This window comes from Meleagris gallopavo, chromosome 2 (genome assembly GCF_905368555.1).
Source record: "Meleagris gallopavo chromosome 2, MGAL_WU_HG_1.1, whole genome shotgun sequence".
NCBI lineage: Eukaryota > Metazoa > Chordata > Aves > Galliformes > Phasianidae > Meleagris > Meleagris gallopavo.
In genome coordinates, this window is record NC_139405.1 from 38,103,559 (window position 1) to 38,128,657 (window position 25,099).

Genomic DNA, 25,099 nt, shown 5'->3' on the forward strand with positions numbered 1-25,099 from the left:
GAATACAGGAGTATTCTAACAGCATCCCTAACAAATTTCTATTTAATCATACAGATTAAAAACAACTTTTTAAGTATGTAATGCTACTAAAGAGAAACTGGAAATCCAAGTATTGCTTATATACATCATTGAAAGAAGCAGCTGAGAATTATGAAATAATTTAGTTTTTTTTCTGATAGACAGTTCCCCAGAAAGGGCTAAGGTAGCAGACCTCATCAGATGCAAGAACTTTTTAGGAAGTTTAATCATGCAGACAGAATAAGAATTATTCAAAGAAACCTATACAAGAGTCAATATTTCCATATAAAGGAAGATATTGAAAGACAAGTTATCAGGATAGAAACATCATTACTATGTTTATTAGGAAGCAGGCTTGTTTCACATGCCAATTAGCAATCTAATTGGAAACATGCAAGGTGCATTTCAAGAGCCAACAGCAAAGCCCACCCTGAAAAAGACCAGATCATCGTACTGGAAACACATGCAAAGTTGGAATGGATCAACAGCAAAACCTAGAGCTACAAAGCAGAGGTGAAGGAAGAGGAAAGGTAGAGCTGTTCTGTCTAGCAGAAAACAGCAGCTGCATACAGTTGCAGAAGTAGCTCATGCAATTCTAAAAGATGCTAAAAAAAGGCTTTTTTCTGTAGAAATGGAGAAGTACCATTAGAGCTGTACAAGGCATAAGACTTCACATGAAATACTGGATGACTGGAACTGCGTATTTATGTTCAACAACAGGAACTTAGACTGAAGCAGGTGTAGAAAATGAGGAGCAGGTCACTTTTCCTATTTAGGTAAGAAGAGCTTGTCCTTTTTGCTAGGACAAACAATGGTTGAGAGCAGAGATCAGCCACATCTATGAACAAGGATGCAAGTCGAAAGCACTGGTGCTCTTACCAATATAATACTCTCCCAGGTACCCTGCCCAATCCATTTTACTCATGTGCTCAAGACTAAACTCAGTTCTAGATCTGGAACTGCAGGAATGGGGAGAGCTTCATATCATATTCCAAGATAACACCTCTGTTCTCCCACCTCCGTTCTGCTATGTCGCCCCGTCTCCTCCCTCTCCACCCCCCTCCCACAGTGTATAGTACAGGTTACTCTTCACAAAGTCATAAAATACAACACATTCTCCTATCAAACCTACTGGTTCCTTAAATAGCAATGCCATTAATCTGTCCTGCTTGCTTTCTGCCTTATCAGTTACAACTGGAGTCTTTTTCTACGGATCTTATAGCACCCTGCAAACATTTTATGGTCTAGCAGTGTGCAGATAAAACATACTGCATACTTCAAAACTCAGACTGCACCTGTGGGGCTAGCCTGTTCTTTCCAACTCTACATTCCTCTACTTAAACTCAAACTGGCATCATCCCTACAGAACCACTTCTGTTCCCATACACCTGTTATCCATCAGGAAACCACAGAGTTACACTTGAAAAGAGGCAAAAGTCACAGTAAAATCCTATCCTTGTGCTTCCAATCTCCTTTTCCTCTGCCATCTCCCTTTTCTACCTCTCTCCTGTTCCCTGCTCCATTTCCAAACTCTTTCGTCTCCAGCAGTAAAACGTGCTTTGAGCTACTGAGTGTAAAAGGTAAGACAACTGCAGCAGTCAGGATTAGAGGAGAAGCACAAAGCAGCAGGCCAGGCTTGGCCACATTTGGACAAGAGCTGCTTTTTCTGATCCATTCTCTGTTTTGCAAGCTTGGGTTAAAAATATACTGGGGCAAAAAAAAAAAAAAAAAAAAGTGAAGTGAGAGGAGGCAGGCCATAGATGACTGTCTTCCAAGAAACAGAGAACTGAAGGTTACAGGATTCTGCTACCCATTTAAAAAGGGCAAAGAAAAAGAGAGGAACTGACTGACTACAGAAATGCAGAAGGTATGCAATTTTTTTTTTTTTTTTTTTTTTTTAAGACATGGAATATTACTGCCATGAGATACAGCCAGGAAGTAAGCGGTCAAGAAATAATGGGGAAGAGCATATTTAGACAAGTCAAATTCGTGGGGTGGATGCAAACTCAGATAGGTCCAGGACTACACCCTGGGTGCAAACTTCAGTACTAAGCTGAACCTCCAAAGAGGAATTGAAGTAACTTGTTTCAACTGCAAGTATTTTGTCTAAAACACAGTTTTACACAAAGACCTCACCTTCTTGCCTCAGCCCCTTTCCTTACTATGTTTTAAAATGTACGTAGCTTTAGAAATAGTATTTAGAGCAAGCATGAGGGAATCATGTACAGACCTCTTAGTTGTCAACACAGCCAGGAAACTTCCACCTAGTACTCAGGTCTTGAATGCAATTCTTTTACTGTTATTTCCTAAAGTCTCCGTTTTGTCTTTGTTACTAAAAGATATGCAGATCATTGTACTTCTCCAGTGTTATTAACTATCAGAAAGTCAGCATTTAACTCAATCTCTCATTTGACAAGAAATCCAAATCCTGAAATCCAGAGACTTTATGCAATTAAATCAATTTTATTTCATAATGCATTTCAACACTTTCAGGAGACCATTATCTGTGACACAACTGGTTTAAGTGGCTACACAAGGTTTTCTTAGAAAAGCTAAGTCAAACGATCAAATAATTCTATAGGGAGTTTAGACGTACTTCAAATGCCTGTATTTACAGAAATTAACCTGAAACGCTGAAGTCATTTGGATCCCTCCCCTCTTCTTTATACTCTACAGTTTCTACCGTACCCTATTCATAGCACATTTTGTTGCCAGCAAAAATGAAGAGTTAAGCAGACTCACTTTCATGAGTTAGCAGTTACTAGCTACCTCCACCAACAGTTCTCTAAGCAGTTGACTGCTATATTTTTCACTAACAAAAGGTATTTAATCTTACAGCTATTTAAGTTAATGGGATTACAGGTTGAGCTCCTACGTGCTTCTCCATTTACCACCACTAATAACGTCTTTCTGAAGAACATACCAGAAAGAAAGTAAAGAGCTTCTATATACAGCCCTACTTGCCAAGAAAAGATTGTCCTGACAGTGCTGCTACTGTGGTCCCCCTGCAGCTCCCCCTCCATTTGTTTGCAAGTGAAGCTGGTTCCTGGTAATTCACTAAATCAACATGCAACAATACCAGAAGGAAAACCTTGCATCTCTACCCGAGGAACTAACAGGGAGAAAAAAAAAAAAAAAACAACAAAAACACACAAAAAACTTTCTTAAACACATGATCTATTCAGCTAATGAAACACAGTAGCTTGACAATATTAAGAGAACTATTTCCATTACTTGGAGTTATTTGGACCAATTGCAATTAGAAATTTAAATTTCAACATTTTTTTTTATAGAAGTCATGTCCAGCTCCACTAAGCATTTCAACTGAAAATTAAATACCACAGTGAAAACATTAATTGATCAGGATGTCTTTATAATAGGGTGATCCATTTGCCTTTACAGCACTTCTTTTTAGCTACCTTGCTTTTCTCCTGTCAGTTCTCAAGGTAGCAGCTGTTAGAGTTAGCTCCTCACCTTTGCAGACCCAAACTGTTAGATTGTGATCATCTCACTGGATAAGTTTAGAGCTTGCCATCCACAGAGGAATTCCATCCCTTAGAGATTACAAACATGTGACACATTTATCTATTTTATTATAGGGATACTGTGCTCCTTTATCCTTTGTCCTTTCACAGCAGACATGTAACCATTTCTTCATTTTCATACAACTTTGAAAGCAGCTCAACAATTTGGTCTTACATGCACTTGTTTAAGAACATCTAGCTTTAAAAAAAAAAAAAATAATAATAATCCTACCTCACATGAGCCAACATATATTTAAGAAGTCCTGAACAAAGTGTTCCCAACTGGAAAGCCAAAACAAGACAAGACTTGACAGAAAATGTCCTTGATAGCAAGGATTTACAAATATACACCACATAAGAAAAATACATCCCATAGTGGGCCATGTAAAGAACAAGAAATCAGCAAAAACACTGGAACGACAAAGGCTCGCCTGACTGTCTGCAAGAAAGGAGGGAAGTAAAGGAGAGTGAAGAGGAGAAAGGAGCGATTTCAACAGCTGCAGCATACCTTGCATCACCATTTTTTGCTTCCCCTTCACTTCTTTAATAACCATTATTAAAGCAACTTTGGGCAAATGGAAACTTGAGAGAAAAGACGTTTTAACAAGTTATTGGCACAGGCTGCAGATGCTGTGAGTTATTTTCCTGCCTGCCATCTTTACTTCACTTGCTATTCTGATAGTTCTGTAACGCAAACCAGAAATTTCTGTTGTGCCTTAAGAGAAAGCACCAGAGGTAACAAGCATTTGTAATTAGACATTAATTATTGTTTCAACAGTAAATTCTGAAAAGAATTTGGATTCTTCATTACACAAAAAAGCAGACTGCACTCTAAACATTATTAAGTTCTTTGTTTAGTAAAATACCAAGATTAGTTCTCCTATTTAGTTTTACACTTAAGAAAAGTTACTTCACTGCAGCAATTCCTCTACAATTTTACAATTACATGGAAATCAGTCCATGCTGAAACTTGGATTTAAAACTCAAACCACTCAGTTATGCCGCACCTACCAGGAAATTTCACACTTATTAGAAACACAGCAATTACTTTGCTTTTAAGTGATCTTCTAAGTTTTTTCTTCTTTGTTTGTTATTAGTTATTAAAGGGCAGCTATGCAATAAAAACAGTGACCAAAATGAAGGGAGATCAAAAAGACATGCTAAGAACCACTAAGAATAATAGTTTGGTGGTGAATCAGTCATTCTTGACTGAGGATGTTTACAGTTTCAAGCTCTACAGAGCAAAGTGCTCATTCATTCCTTAAAGAACATCAACTGTGTTAGGAAATAGTGATGTCCTTTTTTTCTTTTTTATTTTTTTGCAACAATTCCTTCCTATTCCTAAAAAAACAAGCAAACCAAAAAGGTGAGGCAAACCATAACTGTTATATACATATAACTGCAAAAGGAGAGTCATAGGCAGTATATAATGCATCAGGTAGAATCTCAAAAAAAAAAAAAAAAAAAAAAGCATGCAGAAAATGTACTCACTTTCCTTACCTCAAGTTCAAGCAAGATCTGACCATTCCCTTCAGAACAGAGCAAATCAATGCATGCCAAACAACATAACAGAATTCACAAAGAGAATGCACCTAAGGGGCTCATATTCCACAAAATGACATCCAGGGCCAAGAGGTTCCTTTCATTCAGAAGCCAGCTAATGCATTAACTTAGCTATCATTAGTAAAATCATCTTCTCAATACTTCTTAACTCAAGTTTGTTTTGAAATTATATTGACATCATCTTGCAGTAAATAGAAAATCACTTAAAATATTTTGGTATCTCAATCAGAAAATGACACAACTTCTGAATACATGCAATTATTTACATAGTTCCCCTGTTTATAACTTTTTACATTTGTCAATTATGTGCTTTCTTGTTACTTTATACAGATCACAGAAAAGTAAAGTTGCATTTGATGTGCTTATGTTAGAATATTTAATGCACAAAAATATCAAAGATTAGAAAAGTTTCATGTGAATTTACACATTAAAATAGATATTCACATTGAAAATAAATAAACAAAAGCACATTCTTCCTTTAAAGATGATTTACTAACTAACCTGAACCATTAGGGCTGATGTCAAAGCGAAGACTCCCTAAGAGCCAGCAGTCACTTAAAATACATACCTTCATCTCCTCTCCAGTTACAGCCTCTCATCCTAAAAAGCTTTTTAGGACTGAGTCTTAGCAATTCAGTAGTCTTGGGGAAGTTAATTATCCAGATGGCTCAACAAAAAATAAGGTCTCCAGAGAAAACTGTTTTCTGCTGGATCCATCATCTGACCAAACTCCTACCTATCATCTGTATGCAACCACAGATGTGTAAATCCACTGACATACAGGTAGGTGTAGGGTCTATTTCTAGAGATGCAAAGGAAAGCCTCGTAGCACAGCTAGCTGCTAAACTGAACCAAAGACAATGTGCTATAGGAAGTGGAAAAATGAGCAGTCTTTCAAAATTAGTAGAATTCTTCTACATCTAGTTATATTCAAAGATGTAATGATAGAATCCAGCTTTGTTGCATTTTTCTGTTAAAAAAAAAAATCACTGCTGAAAAGAACTACTTGGATAAATTGAAGACAAAAAAAAAAATCTTATTATGTTCTTTTGAATGTGCTTCCTGCTATGAAAAGCTAGCCTAAAAATCCAAACCAACTCTAGTTGTAGATGCTTTATCAAGTATAGTCATTGAGTTCTCCTAGAAACTCATCACTTCGCACAAAACCCCTTTAATATCATTTCTGAGAGATTTTAGTAGGTTACACTCTGTAAAGGAGCTGAAATTTGGCCATTGGTTTCATCTGAGAACTAAAGCAATCAATTCTATAAAGAACAATTGAAAGAGTCTTGTAGATTGAAGACTTTTTTTTTTTGCCAAGCTAAAGCTTTTCCAAAACAAGGAATCAGAAAATGACTGAATTTTGATCTCATATTTTTATATTTCTAAATACAAAAACTTGACAGAAAAAAAGATTTTTGTTCCATCCTTGTAGCTTCTTTTATAGCTGCAGAACAGCCTCTCCAGACTGCGCACTGCCAGGACTCTAATATTCTTTAATAGCAAAGGCAAAATGCTTGATTTAAAATGAGAATTCAGTAAGCTTGGCAGCATTCTTTCTCTTAGGAAGACAAAATGGAAGGGTGCTTTTCTGACTCAATAATTAAGGGAGATTTAATAATGAGTTAAAAAAAATAACATTTTTTTTTTAAATAATACTTGATAAAATAAGTACAACTAGTTCCATGATAAATATTAGTAACATGTAATACTAGTGGTAAAGAAAGTGAGAAAATTTTCCAAACATACAAAACCAGAGTATATTCAGTTCGAAGGGTTAACTTGTCCCATAATGAGCCACAGAAATGAAGCAGTTACTCCTGCATTTTTCAGAGGGAGGGCTGGCTTATCAGCTCCAAGTTAATAGCACACCTGCCAAAACACAGATTTTAGTAGCTATGAAGAGAACAAAGCATGATTATGTAGCCAACACTGGCATGTCTAGGACTGATTTAACTGCAGCTATGACCTCCCACAAAAAAAGGTTAAACTTGGCTGGAAACTCTAAGAAAGAAAGAATACTTCTGTGGTGATATTTTACATTATTTTATAACTCTCTCTACAAAAGACAAATGAACAAGAACAAGAACAACAACAAAACAAAAAACAACCACCAGCACTAAGATGCACTAAGTGGTTTAAAATTTACACATCCACTCACTAGCAGTTACTGATGCAGGATAAGTGCTCTGTAACACAGTGAAACAAAGTAAAAATGGTGAAAATTCATTTAAAAAATGTCAGTGAAGGAATGTAAATTTATGACACCAGATGTTAGTTTGTACTGCTATCCTAGATAGACAAGTCATTCAGTATTTAATATATATCCCTCCTGTACTCAGCTCTGGTGAGGTTGTGCCTCGAGAACTGTGTTTGGTTTTGGGCCCCTCACTACAAGAGAAACATCGAGGGCCTGGAGCATGCCCAGAGAAGGGCAATGAAGCTGTGAGGGGTTTGGACCACAAGTCTTACGGGGAGAAGTTGAGGGAACTGGGATTTTCCAGTCTGGAAACAAGGAGGCTCAGGGAAGACCTTATCGCTCTCTACAACTCCCTGAAAGGAGGTTGTGGTGAGGTGGGGGTTGGACTCTTCTCCTAGATAACAGTGATAAGACAAGAGGGAATAGCCTCAAGTTGCACCAGAGGAGGTTCAGGTTAAATGTTAAGAAAAACTTTTTCTCTGAAAGAATGGCAAGGCATTGGAATGGGCTGCCCAGGGAGGTGGTGGAGTCACCGTCCCTGAGGGTGTTCAAGAAAAGTTTACATGTTGTAATAAAGGACGTGGTTTAATAGGTAATATTGGTGGGAGGTGGGCAGTTGGACCGGACATTCTCAGAGGTCCTTTCCAACCCTGGTGATTCTATATCTATATATAGGTATAGAACACATAGGTATTATATATAGGTATAAAATATATATGTATATTTTAAACTTCGATACCGTAATTATACCTCTAACAAGAAAAAACCCAAAACATAAGAACGAACAAAAAACTGCTGCACTTTTTAATAAGCATTGTCACTGAAGATCAGTGAACTGAATTTCAATGTTTCAAATTTTAACAGAACCAGAAACGAAAAATCAAGGGCAGAAGTCACTCATGCTGTAAAGACTCCTTGCAGAGGTTCACACTACAAGGCCACTGTTTCAGAACTTGAAACACTGAAGCACATTCAAAAGAAAGTTCAAGCCCAGTGATAACAAAAACCCAATACAAACAAAAACAGAGGCTGCAAAGAAAAAGCTGTTATCTTCTAAGGTCAAAGAAACCACAAAACAGTATTCAGCATCCAAGTATAGTACAGTGATGTGTTGCTTCTCCATTCAAGGCTGCAGAACATAACTTTTTAATCAAACTTTCAGTACTTAGAGGGTGCAAACATACACACTGGGCTTGCAGTCCCAAAAGCAGAGTGTGGGGGGACAACATTGGAACTGAAAACTGAGTTCTCTCCCAAGTTTTTCTGATGATAGAGCAACGACACTATCAATGCTCACATCTCAGTTACAGAATTACATTATTTGTATTATGTTGCATTATATACATGTTTATGTAAGTACAATACCTCATTACACAAATGTTACAATCAGCATGTAAAGTTTTTTTTTCACTGTCTAGGATAACAAACAAAACTGAACAAGTATTCTAACAGCTAACGGGAGCTGTTGAGCTGCTAGTTTTTCCCACTGACTTCTATGGAAGCTAATTGCTCTTTGTGTCACTTTCAGAGACAGGTAGGATGTGACCATACCGTAGAACACCTGCTTTCGAAAAAAAAAAATAAAACAGTCAAGTATTGCTTAAAGCTTTGTTTAATATACTGATATTCATTGCAAATACTGTAATTAAAAGTCCCGCAGCACAACTTGCAGTGCCACCTCCAAACCATTCATTTCAGAAAAAACAGTCAGAAAACCTGGGAGCAACAGATAAGAATGTGACTCCCCTGTGGCAAGATCCAGAAGGAGAGCAAAGCAACACTATTTTTTTTTTTTTTATTAAACATGCTATCAGTTGCAGATGCAGAGTCTTAACACCAAATAAGAGAAAGGAATAACTCTACAGGTGTCAGTTTGTTTGGGGAAACAAAATGAAAATCTGTATTAAAAGGGAATTAAAATAAGGACATTCAAATTTACTGTTTTTAAATTAGTTGTGTTAAATTCAGTTAGTGGTTCAGTCTAGAATCTTGCTTTCAGCATTAAGGAGTAAACACATTTCAACACACTGCCTCAAAAATAAAAATAAGTGCCTAAGATGATTAGAATTTTTTCTCCACTTTTTAGTGTCCAGATTTGAGATCCATAAAAACATCAAACAGCAGCAAATTCAGAAGGTCACATAAATGACTACTGCAGTTAAACCTTAAATCTATAAGTAAAATAACTGCTAGATGTTACTTCTCTGGAAGCTTATATTCTATGCAATCAAATGTTGTGTTACAGATTAGTGGTTCACAAAATTTCATTTGACAGAAAACATAATAAAGTAATTAATTCCCTGCATGTTATATTTAAATACGGAAACACATTCTTCAGTTGGAAGTTAATCTCTGATATTTTAGCACTAATTATTTCTACTACGATGGTGACCACCACAGCAATCAGCGACTTAAAATTGCTCTTTCTTGAATTCCAGCATCTCTTTTTGAACACAAAACACATGCAGCAAGTGAATAAACGTAACAGGCAAAAACAAAATGGGCACAACGTAAAACATTTCCTCCCATGCGCTGAAAGACACTACAGCTCAAGGCTGCTGAGCATTTGCTGCTCTCACAGTATCTAACATTCTCTCAGGGTCTCAAAAAAAAATAAAATCCCCATCTATGTAGTCAGAGCACATCAAATCATGTAACAGATTACTGGGAGCAATGTTTTATGAAACAAAGCATAACACTTGAACTGAATGTTAACTTGTAATAGATTCAAAAGAGATGCTGTTTCTCAAGTTGATGAAATTCTGCAGTACTTCTATGTTGTTTTTTTTTTTTTTTTTAAACATGCTAATCAGATAAGATTACCAAATCCAGTGCTCCTTCCTGCTATACATTCCAGGAATGTATGACCATTTTTTAATGTTGTAATGCAGCAGCATTATCTTTAGTGCAAAGCAGAAGGCAGGGCTACTTACACTCATAAAAATGGGCTAGGAAGCTGGTACACCTAGGACATTTTCTAATCTTTATGTAATTTAAGTAATTAAGAATAGCAGCACTTAATTACCATGACTTCCCATATGAATACAGCATGGAAAAATGAGGCACAAGAATTTTGAATTGCTAACACATGAATGGCTCAAACATTTGTGGAAGTAATTATATTCTGAACACCTTCCTAACTAAAAAACCATCTCACACATAGCCTGGGATTGGCAGTTCATTGCCTGTGGGACAAGGGCTTTTTTTAAGCCAGTCTTCTTGAAGAAAAATCTGTCAGTCCTTCCCTTGTGCCCCAGTTACTTTCAGTCCCACCATTTTATCCGACTGTCAGATAAAATAGTCAAAGCAATGCTGCGTTCTCAGAGCCGTCAAGTTAGTGTGGGTTTTACAGAAGTCTTACAGAAGAGGAACTTCAGTTCTGCCAGACAAATGTTTGTTCCTCTCCAGACCTCAGAGACACAAGCCACTGTTGCCAGCTCAGCAGTTAGCAAGGCTACAGGAGATGCTTCAAACCAATTATAGCAGATGCAGACTATTAGAGCAGGTGACGGAATCCTCTTTCTGGAGTTGGTACCCTAGGACAGCTGGGGCCAGCCCAGGAAGGGACACTGGGAATAGAACAGAAGAGCACAAGTCCCATGAATGAGAGCATTACAAAGAGGTGAGGGAGACACAGAGCATCTGCCCACAGGAGAATATTTTTTTATTTGTATTTAAGTCTTGCTGCAATCTAAAAGGCGAACAGTGATTGGCTTATGGCTATTGTACAACTACAAGTTCCACTGCCATTAGAGGGCATCTTGAGATGAAGTTCTCATCTGCAAAATGCCAGTCCTCTCACAAAACCACCAAGCCAACTGTAATAGAATTTCATTTTGATTTTTCTTTTTCCTTATAGTCACGTATTAGAAGATACTGAATATGCAAGCTTTAACAATGTATAAGAAGTCCTTACAACTTTACAGGTGAAGCGAGCAAGTCCTTCAAAACAGAGCCAAGAGACAGATTATGCACCCCATTGATTTCAGAATAAAATCAGTAAAGAGACAGGTCAGTTTCCATGTAGCCTCTTTCTCATCTCCTAGCCCAACAGCTACCATGAAGCTGCTAGGTAGGGAAGTTTGAGGCAAAGTATTTTTTGTGAGTTCTTGAAAACACTTTCATCTTATTGTCAGCTTGTTTTATATGTTCAACAATTGTGCTGCAAACAACATATAGAAACAATAATCAGAGGTTATTTTGTCCTGCTTTTCATCAAACTCCAGAACACCACCCTTCATCAAAAGCAACCAGTTCAAAAGAAATCCTGTAAAGCCATGTCAAACTGCCCTTAGAGATTTTAAAACCAAATTCTCTTTTCTGAGTTATTACATGAGATTATTTTGAAGGATGTAATAGTAATGCAGATTGTCCAACTGCTGTTTCATTGTTCTTCTGTATGTTTGACCTCTTCAGTTTTCAAGTACTGCTCTCATTATAACTGTTATGTCCTTGGCTTTATTCAATAGTCTTTGAAAGTCAACCTGTTCTTGATTATTTCTATATGTAATACAAACTTGGTGCACTCCAGCAAACTGAGGGCCACAACAATCCTGGTAAGCTGCAAGAATTAGTGAGCCAAAACTTACTTCCATATCCATCTACAACAAATCAACAGAGGACTCACCAGTATTATGCATATATACACAATCTTCACAGAATTAACTTTGTGCTTCACCTTGTTTTCACAGATTGGATCATGCCGTAAGGAAGATATTCTGAACTTTCTGTTATGTTTTCTATAAGTACACAAAGCTGCTGCACTACAGATAAAACATATTTTAAGGCAGAAGTACTGCACAATCTGAAATCAGTCCCCAAACCACAAACCTCTGCTTACTCTACACTAGACTTCAGAAAGTGAAGCCTTGCACATTTTATCTGAACACATTATTAACCTTATTCAGACCTCTAAGAAAGCAACAGAAAAGACTGTACTGAGACCCTAAATAACCATGGTTACTGAGGCATCCTAATTAATGAGGTGTCCTTGACCAAAAGAAAATAATTTGACTTCCCCAGAGAAAAACTGGAGAAAATTGACTGTACTGTGTTCAGACCAGGGACCCCAGCACAAGAAGGACATGGAGCTCTTGAAGCAGGTCCAGAGGAGGGCAATGAAGGTGATCAGAGGGCTGGAGCACCACTCCTATGCAGAAAGGTTGAGGGAGATGGACTTGTTCAGTCTGGAGAAGAGAAGGCTCTGGGGAAACTTCATTGCAACTTTCCAGTAGTCAAAGGGAGCCTACAGAAGAGGCAGGGTGGGATATTTTACATGGTCTGATAGCGAGAAGACAAGGGGTAAAAGCTTTAAACTGAAAGAGGGACGATTCAGATTAAATATTAGAAAGAAAGTCTTTACTTAGAAGCTGGAGAGGTCCTGGCACAGCTGCCTGGAAAAGCTGTGGATGCCCCATCCCTGGAGGTGCTCAGGGCCAGGTTGGATGGGCCCCAAGCAGCCTGAGCTGGCGGGGGCAGCTCTGCCCACAGCAGGGGGTTGGATAGGCTTTAAGGTCCCTTCCAATGCAAGTCACTCTACGATAAAAAGCCACCCTTTGAAAGAGTCAGCAAATATGCTGAGATGTGAAAAAGAAAAAAAAGATAGACTAGTTTCTTATTTCTCTTGTTTCGCTGTTAGATTCTGGTCTTGAAGATGAACTTTTTTTTTTTTTTTATTTTCAGTAAGAACGCACCAAAACTATATCTGTACTAGGGAGGTTTTTCAGTTTACGATACTTCATTCAAATTACTACTGGATTCAGAATTCCTTATCTACATATACCAATTTGAAAAACCTCAAATTTATTTTCAAGTTTTCCTTTGGAATTTAGTTAGGTAAAGTCCACCCTAATTTTAGATAACCTCCTTAGTCTATGCATCTAAGATCATAAAAGCTGCTTTTAGATACTCTCAAAAAAGACTGCTCTTTTCCAAAGAATCTTATGATCATGTCACCTGCATAAGGTTTTATTAAACACCCACAGCCAATTTGCAAATCACCATTAATAGCCATGGTTATTATGTTTCATTTCACCGGACCTACTTAAAAGCTGAGTGTTCTTTACACCTTTGCTTTGTCTACTTTGAAATAATCATTAAATATTAAGGTTTTTACATGGACTCCAGAATTGAAGAAGCCCTGATACCAACCAAACTCAGCAGTCACCCTTTAACCCTTTTCTCAGCCCTCTCAAAGATTGCTCTTTTTTTTTTTTTCCAAATATTGAAAACATTTGCATATCTATCCATTTCTTGCTTTACTAGAAACAAAACACCTTTTTCCTCCTCCCAATAGGAGTCTAAAGAAACTTGTGCATACAAAAGAATTCAGGCACTGCAGTCAAAAAATAAAATACATTCTGTTGCTCTCATTACTACTATTCAGTCTGTGGGGATCTCTTACCAGTCGCGTCAATTTGACATCAGTGCCAGAAACACTGTCCTACAGATCCCAACTTCATGGAATGGATTAGAGAGAAATAACACTTGCCTTTAAGAAGTCTGCTTTGGCTATTGCCTACCAGCTACCAGTCCTGACATATATCTTTTCCGGATCAAATATGGTGGTAGAAAGGGCTGAAAACATAGTTCTTTGGTATTTGCAAATGAAATATTTTAGTTGACATCCCATACCATGCCTTATTAAGGGAAGTCATCTTTCCAATTTGTTGTCTAAGGAAGAACTCCTTCTCAGTGCAAATCATTAAGTCAGCACAAAATGGGTACAGTGGCAAACTATCAGGAATTACTCTGCAGAGAACACTGTCTACCACCACCACTAAGGGGCCACGGAAAGCAGCAAGCAACGGCAGATCAACAGGAGCAGTCAGAGCTCAGTCTGTGACTACAGAAATTGCCAAGATGATGCTACCCACACCAAGCACCACACACTCTAGCAGCCTTCTACTCCCAGGCACATAAGGTTGGGAAAGATGACAGCAACAGAATAAAGTGAAATCCTGGAAAAACAGACAAGTAACGTAACAGGTGACACTACCAGGATTTGCAGTCCCTTTAAATTCATGTAAAATATGACTTAACGATTCTGTAACTCAACGATAACAGTACATTCTGTCACTAGCATACTGTTGACTTCCAATATTATAATTCAGTTAGATGATCAAGACCATTGTCAGGCTTCACCACGATTAAGAAACGTGGGTGAGAAAACTACACAGCTAAAGTCAATCACATGGGCAACCAGAATAAACAATGAAAGCAGTGAATAAGCACAAATATTAAGGCTATAATTAAAAGCATATTTTTAAAAGGCTCTGCCATTATCTACATACACAGAGATGATAATGGTAATCAGTACACAGCAGTCACCATTGCGGCTCTGCGTGTTGTGCTAAACCAGGGTTACAAGTTCATTACAAATGTGGACTTTGCCATTGTCACATCAGGAGTGTAGCAAAGGTACAGCAGTTCAGTCTGAGCAGCGCAGTAAACTGGGATACAAGCTGCCTACTAACAGCTGCCTAGAATTTCACATGTTGGCCATGAAATCTGTTAGACCCTGAAACAACGTTCCAGGAGTTCATCATCTTGTGCTACAATCAGAACCACAAATACAGCTGAGCTAGGTCCTTTCTTTATCAAACAAATAGTGAAAGTGTTCTCGGGAGCAGTCCCATGACTGAGCCTTGTCTTAACAATCCATGCATGATGACCTTCAAGACACACTACAAAAGCCTCTCAAAAAAAATGCTTCAAACTTGAATGAAGCTTTTTCATTTTAACTTAACCACTTTAGGATGTCCAACTGAAAACAGGGTAATGTTTCTGTTCTGAATGGGCCAAATTTGCAGCAGGACTGCTGAGACAGCTTCAAACATTTATGTAAGGGCACAAATATCCACTTTCAGGCCACTAGTTTGAAACACAACAACGATGGTGGGGCTTAAACATCTCCATCTCTGTGAAGCCAGCCTTCAACACAACTGTCTTAAGGCATCCTTGCATCAGCTCCAACAGATGGGTGAAGGATTCATTACAGATGAACTGAACAAATTCCTTGCTCTTTCAGGTGCTTCTGTCCACACCAAAAGCTGAAAGCACCAGAGCGTCTGCTATTTCTAAACTACTGCTTTTCCCACCACTGCTTGCTATGCAGGTGAATTTTATCAAACGAAAGACAAAACCACATGCAGATGTCCAGAAGTGAAACAGAAGCAATATCTTTATTATTAACAGAAGCAAAACTTGCCTTATCCCTGGAGGCGCTCAAGGCCAGGCTGCACGGGGCCCTGGGCAGTCTGATTTAGCAAGCAGCAGCACACCCCCCACGGCAGGGGGTTGGAACCGGATGATCATTAAGCTCCCTTCCAATCCAAGCTGTTCTGTGATTCTATGATTAATTTTTCCTTTAAAAGCTATACCGAGCCAAGGTCCTGTAAAAGCTAGGATAGCAGACCGTGCCCAAGTAAAGGAAATCTCATAAAACTGCAGCTGTGACCACGCACAGGATTTCATCCCGTTTCACTTCTGACTGCACTCCTTCCTACCTGAGATGTGCAGGACTCGGTCCTGTAGTACTCCAAGCGCACCCACTTCCCCCCAGCCTTTCCGAAAGAACCACCGACCCGCTCACAGCCGCACAGACCCACCTGCTGCCAGCCCACCCCTGGGCGCGGCAGAGCCCCTCTCCCCCGGGCCCGAAGGCCGCTCCCCGAGCCGGCCGGCCGCCCCCCGCCCCGGGCCCCCGGCCGCCTCCCCGAGGGACTCACTGTTGCTGGACTTGAGGTCGCGGTGCAGGATGGGGACGATGGCCTGGTCATGCAGGTAGAGCATGCCGCGGGCGATCTGCACTGCCCAGTTCACCAGGACGTGCGGGGGGATGCGGCGGCCCCCGGGGACGGCGGCGGAGGAGGAGGCGGCGGCGGCCAGGGCCCGGTTGAGAGAACCGCCGCGGGCGAACTCCATGACGAGGCAGAGGTTGGGCTCCCGCAGGCAGACCCCGTGCAGGGCGATGATGTTGGGGTGCCGCAGCATGGCGAACAGCTTGGCCTCCTGCCGCACGCTCTCGGCCGTGGCCGTGATGTCCTCGTCGGGGTCCTGCCGCGCCGCCTTCACGGCCACCTCGCGGCCGCGCCAGGTGGCGCGGTACACCTTGCCAAACCCCCCCACGCCGATGATCTCCTGCAGCTCCAGGTGCTGGAAGTCGATCTCGGTCAGGCTGCCCGCCGGCTCCTCGCCCGCCGTTCCGCGGGGCTGCCGGGTCACGTAGTTGGCGGGGAAGATGCCGAGCCGCTGCCGGATCTTGCCCGCCCACCACCCGTCGTCGCCGGACACGGCCGCATCCTGCGACAGCACCTCCACCACGTCTCCCCGCCGCAGGCTCAGCTCGTCCTCGCCGCTCGCTTCGTAGTCGTACAGCGCCGTCCACAGCGGGCTCGGCCCCCCGGAGCCCGACGCCCCGGCGCCCGGCGCGGCCATGGCGGAGAGCTCAGCCCCGGCAGCCGCCACCGCGGGGGCGCCCGCCCGGCCGCATCCTCACCTGCCGCCGCCGAGCGGGAGCCGCGGGAGGGGCGGGGCCTGGCGCCGCCGGGCTGACACAGGTAGGGCGCAAGCGCGGGCGGAGAGGGTGGGGAGGGGAGTGGCTCTGCTCCCGCCTCCCCGCTCCGAGTCGCTGATTGGCTATCGGTCGTCACGTGGCGGCGAGAGCTAGGATGGGGTTGGAAGGAGGGGGCGGCGGTGGGTGTGGAGGCGTAGGCAGGTAGGTGTCTTCCGCGCGCGCGCAGCCCGACAGTGGGTGTGGGCCGCGTCGGGAGCTTTGTGACTGTGGCGCTGGGAGCAGCGGCTGTTAGGAGCTCCCTGAGGTGGATAAAAGGGTGCGGGAAAGGTGCGGGGCTGTGCCGCCGGGCGGAATCATCAGCGCGTTCTTTGCCTCTCAGCTGCCCGCACATCAAGTGCTGTACGTCCCTCAGCAACCGTCTCATTTGCAGCTGTGTATCGCGACCAAATTCTCGACGTAGTTATTTGAAATTGAAATTGAACAAAGTTGATAAACTCCTGTTCGTCCCGCAGCAGAAACTGTGTCTCTACACACTAGGCAAAAATAAAACGCTACGGCGATTACTGAACCAAAAAGAAGTAACGCAAAACCGGCGTGTCTATCAAGTCTTTTCCCATTTCCTTTAATATAAGAGAATGCCTCGCGGCTATTCAGAGAGATAATTGCAAACCTTTTCCTTATCTGCATATTTCCCTTATTATAAAAGCCATAAAGTATGTTGTAATACAAGCGCTCTGCCACACAAATTCCACCTTGAACTTTATCTGAAGGAATCTGCAGGAACTAATTAACTGTGGAATGTTTTGGGTCAGACAAGGTGTTGGTTGCAGTACAGTGAAAAGTTTAAATATTTATTTAGAGCTAGTGTTCAAAAATTTGTACTACTATGCACCAGCAATTGCTACACCCGGATTATTCTGCAGCACGGAGCACTGCAGGATCTTGGTGTGTAAGTGGTGTTCCCGGCTTATCTAATAATGGGAGCAGTTTTACGGAGAGCAACGTGAAGCTCCTGTAACTTTTCTCTTGGCACCACCTAGTGGAGTTATCATTAAGAAGAACAGCGTGCAGGTTGCTGGACGCCCAGTTTGTCACTGACCTTTCCGTGGGTCTATGGTCACGTTTTCCACCTCTGGCACTCCCCTGCAGCCACAGGCACAGTACTGTGCATCTATCTGCACTATCTGGAACACATACCCTTAACTAGAATTATCACCCCTCTTCTGACCTGCGAGTACCATTATATCAGAATAGGAGTGGAAAGATTTGAGTGATGAGAGGACAGATCACCCTAAGTGAAACAGTGTCACATCAACTCCAATGAAGCCCTCCCTTCCTGGGGCTTCCGAATAATAACCTGCTTGAACCAGAGGCGTGAGATACAGAGGAGAGGAAGTTTTGAAGCCCCCTTTTTTCACTTTGTTTTTATTTGGAAATCTGCATGTAAATGTTTTTGTCAGTATGTATATGGAAAACAACTTTGGTGGTTTCTGAAAAATTAATATTTTGAATCACTGCCTATAAAAATATTATTGATGGCTGGTGATTGCATTTGATGTTTGTGTTAACAAACTTTGTCACCTTTGAAAAGAATCTGCCTTACTGTGCAAAAGGTAAAATAAAAATTTCTACTTTGTCACCTTTGAAAAGAATCTGCCTTACTGTGCAAAAGGTAAAATAAAAATTTCTACTTGGCAAGGAAGAGAGATGTTATGCAAGACATGTTTAATGAAAAAGAACATAGGGCAATGCTAGAACTGTGCCTCTTTCGTACAGGATCATAGAATCATAGAATGGCCTGGGTTGAAAAGGACCACAGCGATCATCGAGTTTCAACCCCCCTGCTATGTGTAGGGTTGCCATCCACAGACCAGGCTGCCCAGAGCCTCATCCAGCCTGGCCTTGAATGCATACAGGGATGGGGCATCCACAAGATTACGGATTAGAAGATTTCTTGGCAAGGACAAACCAAGCAAATACCTCTCCCCATGGTTGTAGTCATCTGTAGATATCTGCAGGCACTGTGCCACTGAAAGAAGCAGTGCCATCCCTCCTGTTTGTATGGCTTTCAAACCTATCAAGCACCCAGCACAAGCATCCAGTGTGGGTGCACTGTGTACAGCGCTGGAAGCTGAGCTTATGTGGCAAATTACCTCTCAAACATGGTTGTTTAATGACATCCGTTGGCTCACAACCCTTCCTTCAAGTGTGCCACAGGGATGTGAGCCGTATCCCCTGTGCTGCCTATCTGCTCTTGGTTCCCTCTCAGTGCCACGCACGCCTGTCTTCTGACACCCTCACATACTATCAAATCTCTAATTCGAGCTCAGTTGTTATCAAACTCAAAGTAGAGCTCGGGATACCACCAAGCAGGCCGACGTTTGGCTGACAAACACCCGACGAATCGGGTAAAACAACCTCGTAGCGGTGAGGGGGGGTTGCGCCGGGCCCAGTGCGGTGCCGCCCGGTGGGCCGGGCCTTCCCCGCACCTGCGAGCCGCCGCGCGCCGGGACGCGGCTTCGCGGCGTCGTCCGTCCGCGCGCCCACAGCGGCCGCCCCTCGGCGCTGCCGGCAGCCGGGCGCGGCCCCGGGATCGGCGCGGCGGCGGGGCCGAGCGGAGGGAGGCCCGGCCCGGCCGGGGTGGGGCGGGATGCTCAGCGTCGCGGGGCACCATGGGAGAATCCGCCGGCGCCCGGCATGGCGGCGGCGGCGGCGGCGGGCGGCTGAGGGGCGGCGGGGGGCGGCCATGGTGTCGCCGGCGGCGCGGCTGGTGGGGCAGGGCGTGTGGGCGGCGCTGACCGGCGGTTGGTACCACGACCCGGATCAGGGCGCCTTCACCAACAGCTGCCACCTCTATCTGTGGCTCTTCCTCCTGACGCTGCCCCTCGCCATGCACCTGGTGAGCATCGCGGGGCGGGGGCGCGGGGAGCGGCCTGGGGGTTGGGGCCGCGCCGCACCTCGGCCCAGCGGCAAAGGCAGCGCGCGGCCTCGGGCGAGGGCTCCGCGTCCCCGCCGTCACCGCCCGAGGCGGCTGCGCCCCGCTGCTGGAGCGGCCCGGGGAAGCGGGGGTTGAGGAGGCTTCTCGGAACCCCGTTTGTTTGCCGCCCACTCCGGTCTGACCAGCTGAGAGGGGTGAATATAGGCAGAAAGTCGAGTGCCTGAATGTCACCGGTGAGTCGCGTTGCTCCTCGTGCCATGCAGATCACCTTGTGCTAAGCATCACAGATCAGTGGTTTTACTAATTGGGATTTGCTTGCAGAACTTTAGTATGTTTTTTTCCATGAAAACTTGGTAGTTTGACTCAGTTTTGGTGAGCTTCCTCCTGCCTGGGGAAACCTTGGAAGTAGTTTGCTGGATCATTGCATCCATTCGTTGGTGAACTCTTCAGTAGCTGTAGCTTAGCATTATTTCTCTAGGTGAAAATTGCCATTCATTCCATTCATTAGCCTCTTGCAGTGACTCAACTTGATTCTTATGAAGTGAAGTTTGTAGCTTGGCTGTTGCTTTTTTTTTTTTTCTTTTTTTTTCTTTCGGTTGAGTGGGATAAAAATCCCAGGCAGGTCTTTTCACTCTACATGAGGAATGGGACTGGATGACCTTTAAAGGTCCCTTCCATCTCAAATGATTCTGTGGTTAGAGATGGCCCTGATTTGCAAAGAGAGTTCAGCAGTCTCTCTGGAATTCCAGTGAAAAGTCAGTTATGTATTTTTAAAAATCTGTTAGTATGCTGTACCTTTGACGTGGATTGTGCTTGATCCCTGTAAGCATGGGAGCTCTTAAACCAAGGTTACTGTGTTTTCTGGTGGATGGAGTCTCTGTCCTCTGCGAGCCAGCAAGAGCCTAATGTGCTAAGAACTGCTGCCAAAGTGACATGCATGATTTTTCAAAAAAAAAAAAAGATGAGGGGAAAAAAAGTGAAGGTGAAGGTTAACTTTCTTTTCCAGCTAGAATAAGTAGGTATATATCTGGAAGAGTATGTGTTGCCTTCTGGGAAAATTCTGAACTAACAGTGTTGCACAAAAGGGTGCTGTAGTTTAAAGCAAACGTAAAACATAAGAAATGATGTAAAGGGAGAAGAAGAAAACCAAATTTATCTGTTTAACTTTTCTCTTTTTTTCTTCTGGGCTTCGTGTTTGTCTGTCTTGATGGATGTGCTCCTGCAGACTGGCTGGCTTTCTGATGAATCATCTGGTTAAATGAAGGACTTGTGTTCTTGAGCTAATGTGTCGCTATGGGAATTCTTTATCCCTGATAAGAATAATGCATTTATGATGTCTGCTCAAGTAATGATGTCCTCAAGTATTTGTTTTCCTGCTTTTAAGTGGTTAGGCTTTGTAGACTTTGTGCACGACAGATATTCTTGCCACTTAGAAACTTGAATCTCTATTTTTAATTAAAGGATTTCTGTGGAGAATTTTACTTACAATCTTTAGCGACATTTGAGTGGTGATGTTCATGTTACACACTTTGGAATCAGCTTATGCAGTCACAAATATCTTTTGAAATGGCAAAGTCAGAGCAAATCAGAATGCTGTCACTCAAAATGTTCCTCTGCTTTGGATTGTCTCAATTACACCTTTAACAAAGTCAGAAAGTCTCCCTGAAACAGTTTGATTTGAATGAAGTGGTAAAACTCACCCAGCTGCTTTTAGATTTTTCACACTGGCTCAGTTGAGATGTGCTGACAGTAGCATTGGGGAGCTTATAGTATCGAGTTGTTTCTGTTGTGTGGATCGAGGATTTTGTTCTCTAGCATTGTCAGCACAGCTTACTTTGGTACTAATTGTTCCCTTGTGAACTTTCCCATTCCTGAAAATGCAGTTCTGTGTTTTGTCTTTTCTTTTTCACTTATCCTTTGTAGCAAAGGATATGCAATTGAAAACTATTTGGAACATCGTTGCTATTAAAAATCAACTTTCAATATTATTAGGTTATCTTCTAACCTTGCCGTGTCAGATCTCATAATAGATTATAATTTGGTGGAATAAAGTAACAAATAGCACAGGGCTCCCAAGTGTTGTGTGTATGTGTGACGTTAGTGACACTGTTAAGCAGAGCAACCTGGCTGAGGTCAGCCCCAGTGTAACACCAGTAAAGCAGAGAGATGGCTTTGGGGGTGCTTGTACTATAGCCTGTTCTAGAAGCCTCAAGACTATGTGCACCTGCCTTTTAGTGAGCCCTTGAGATAGCTTAGTGATTGTTTCTGTCTTTTGTTGGACAGGAAGCTCTTGAATTGAACATTAGGTCTTCGAGTCACACCATGATAAATATAACGTGGCAGTATAAGGGTGTGGGCACGTAAACAAATTACTCAGAGGTAAACCGTGATAAAGCTGGCAGTGTGTCAGTTGCTTCCAGTCCCAGTTGATCACACTTTAACCTACTTTTACCCTCTGTAACAGTAAGGATATGCGTATCGCTGGAATAGATAGATAAACTACACTGCTCTTAACGTATTTATTAGGAGATAGAATGCACTCTTGAAATTGAGTTTACACTCCTGGGATTTGCTACCTGTTGTGTTAGGGATATCTCTTAGAATTAATTCAGCTAAAGGAACATTAATGTATCTTTGGCTTCAGTGTTATTGGTATATCCCACTCTTTCTTCACCAAGTCTCATTGTAGTGACTGACTGCACATTTTTCATCATTTTTGTGCTGTAGCACACCAAAGCTGAGATGTACCATCTACCTTTAGATGGATCAGGTGGGTTACGTCTGGGTCTAAACAAATTAATTATTCAGTCTGATTAACAGATATGGTATTTTAGTCAAAGGTTATGTGTTTTTATATTAGGAAATACCCACCTTAGTTACCTCCACTTTTGTGCTATCCAAATAATGTTAGTAGATGTGGGGAGAAGTTGACCATTTCCCTGGCAGTGGCCTGTGGGCTGGCAGAAGCCCCAGGCGGATGTCCTGTCTGCACAGGCAGATCAACCCTGCTGCATCTGCAGCAGTAAGCCAGGTGGCATTTCAAACACGCGAACCTGAGTGTCTGCCTGTGGCCCACAGTGTTCTGATATTGGAAGCTACTGGCCTGTTCCCAGCGGGGATGTGTTCTACTGAAGTTAGGTGACAGTTGCCAAAGAGTTAAAAAGTGTGATTATAAAACCTAATTTCTGTAGGAAACAAGGCTAATAATAACTCTAGTACAGCAAAAGTGAGCCTATCATGTAATTCCTCAGTGGTCTGTAATTTAATTTCCCCTAGCTCAGGCAAATTTTTGTAGATTTCACATATCCTTTCCTGGGAACACCAGCTGCACTCAGATGACACTTCCACCCTTATGCAAGAGGTCTGTTTCTGAAAGTCCGAGGCTTTCCATCCTCACTTTCATCTTTCTTCCAATTCCTTGTGTGGAATTGGAGAAAGCTGCCAGCTTCTGCTACTTAGTTTCTTCCAAGATCCAGAATATTAAGAATATGCTGGCCTTTATATATGTATATTTGTAGGCAGATTTTGAATTGTGAGCATGCTTAACATGTACCCCGTGGGAAGCACTGTATGTTGGGCAGATGTGCAGGCAGACCATGGGGAGGCACTGAGTGTATCCAGGAGCTCTGATCAGAAGGCAGGGATGGGAACATGCAGCACTCGGTGTTAGCTAGAACCAGTCCTCTCTTTCACTCAGGAATTCAGGAGATTCGCTCCTGTATTGTGCTCTAAGCAAACATAATCTGTGTTGTTAGAAGTTTATTTCTGTTGTGTCCGCTTGACATTATTTATTTAAAATGTATTAAGCTTTATAGGTGTCACCTCTCGTTCTGAGGTGTTATTTATCACTGAGTGGGCAGTCCATGCTTTTAGAGTGTAGTTGAAGAGATTTCTTGGGAAGTGAACATACCTTTTTGAAACAAATCCTTGCAGACATGTGGCAGTCATTCTTTGTGAAACCAAGTGATTTTTAACTTGTGTTTTGCAAATGCTTTAGTCATAAAAACAAATTCTACCAACCCTTCTACCATGAGAGCACTGCTTTGCAAATACGTCTTCTTTCTGGCCCAGATACAGTAAATGACCAAAGAGCTTGCTGAGTTCTGGTGTACGCATACATGTAGCATGTGTACATAAAATGAAGTACTCTTAACAAGCTAAGACTCGATCTGTAGAAAGTAATGTCTTTCTCATTAGGTATTGTTAGCAATATATACCTACTAGATAGCTTCTCTACTTTTATATAATAAATTCAGCAGTGGTTCAGGTTGGATATCAGGAAAAGGTTCTTCACCAGAGGGTGGTTGGGGCCTGAGACAGGCTCCCCATGGCAGTGGTCACAGCCCCAAGCTGTGAGAAATCAGAGTTGTGATTTCTGGGTGGTCTTGTGTGGAGGCAGGAGTTGGACCCCTTCCATCTCAAGATATTCGATGATTCTGTGTGAAACAGAATAGTCCTAAGAGAGAATTTACCTGGAAAGCCAAATGCAGCAGAGAAATAGCAACTCATTTGCTCGTGGTAACACAGAAATGATTCAGCATACTCATTTCAACATCAAGATAAATGCGGTGGCTTGTTTTAGAGATGAAGTAAATGTACCTCATTCCCTTCCCTTCCTTATCTATGTGGGCGCAGTGTGGTTTATTTCTGTCTCTGAAATGTTTTTTAAATTCAAATGATCCTTGATCTCCAAAGCTGGTATTTACAAATATAAATTTAGGGCACAAAATTGGATCTCTCTCTGAGACTGCAACTGAATAAAAACCATACGTAAGGATGTTTCATGACCATAGATATGAAGATTTTGGCCCTTCAAATGTAACTAGAAGTATTTATTATGAATTTTTCTTTACGGTAAGGAAGTATTTACATAGGAGAGTGCTGTTCCTTCACAGACATGACATACTGATGTCTGTATTTGAACTATAATTCATTGTAATGACTAAGAGATATGGTGCCCATCCCAAATCAGCAGACACAGACAGCTGCAAATTAATGATTATGAACTTTAGAAAAAAAGTATTCAAAGAGGCTGCCTCTCTCCAAATTTGTTTGTTTTGACACACTTATTTGTTTTGACTGATCCTGATTTTTTTTTTTAATTCTTCAGCAGTAGTGGCAATAGGAGACGTTGTAAAGTGTTTAAAAAAAAAAAAAAAAAGGCAATGAAACTACAACCTTTTAGTGTTTTTAGCATTATTCTCATAGCTGAGAAATGGTAAGATGACAATTTTTTCAAAAGGAGTTTCCTGTTTGTGGATAATTAATCTTTTGTTTTGTGTCTGATAATTCAGGAAAAGCTGTATTGTTCTGGGAGTGGGAAATTTTCATAGAATCAT

At 41.9% G+C, this 25,099-nt stretch overlaps 2 protein-coding genes across 7 annotated transcripts in view; one reads left to right on the forward strand and one right to left on the reverse strand.

Annotated features, from left to right (window-relative positions):
• MAP3K21 (mitogen-activated protein kinase kinase kinase 21) overlaps positions 1-16,884 on the reverse strand; it is a 40,721-nt gene extending 23,837 nt beyond the window's left edge. Inside the window, exon 1 of one of the 2 annotated variants that reach the window (XM_085219721.1) lies at positions 16,035-16,884. In XM_085219721.1, coding sequence (XP_085075847.1) covers positions 16,035-16,743 — 709 coding nt within the window. In that variant the 5' untranslated portion in view covers positions 16,744-16,884. The remainder of the gene's footprint in view (positions 1-16,034) is intronic. The other variant, XM_085219722.1, reaches the window with a different exon arrangement.
• An 82-nt stretch (positions 16,885-16,966) lies between these two features.
• PCNX2 (pecanex 2) overlaps positions 16,967-25,099 on the forward strand; it is a 153,158-nt gene continuing 145,025 nt past the window's right edge. For 3 of the 5 annotated variants that reach the window (XM_085219723.1, XM_085219726.1, XM_085219724.1), the window contains exon 1: positions 19,298-19,721. In XM_085219723.1, the coding sequence (XP_085075849.1) occupies positions 19,473-19,721 (249 nt within the window). In that variant the 5' untranslated portion in view covers positions 19,298-19,472. Of the gene's footprint in view, positions 17,024-19,296; positions 19,722-25,099 lie in introns of those variants that run through there. The other 2 variants (XM_085219727.1, XM_085219725.1) reach the window with 2 other exon arrangements.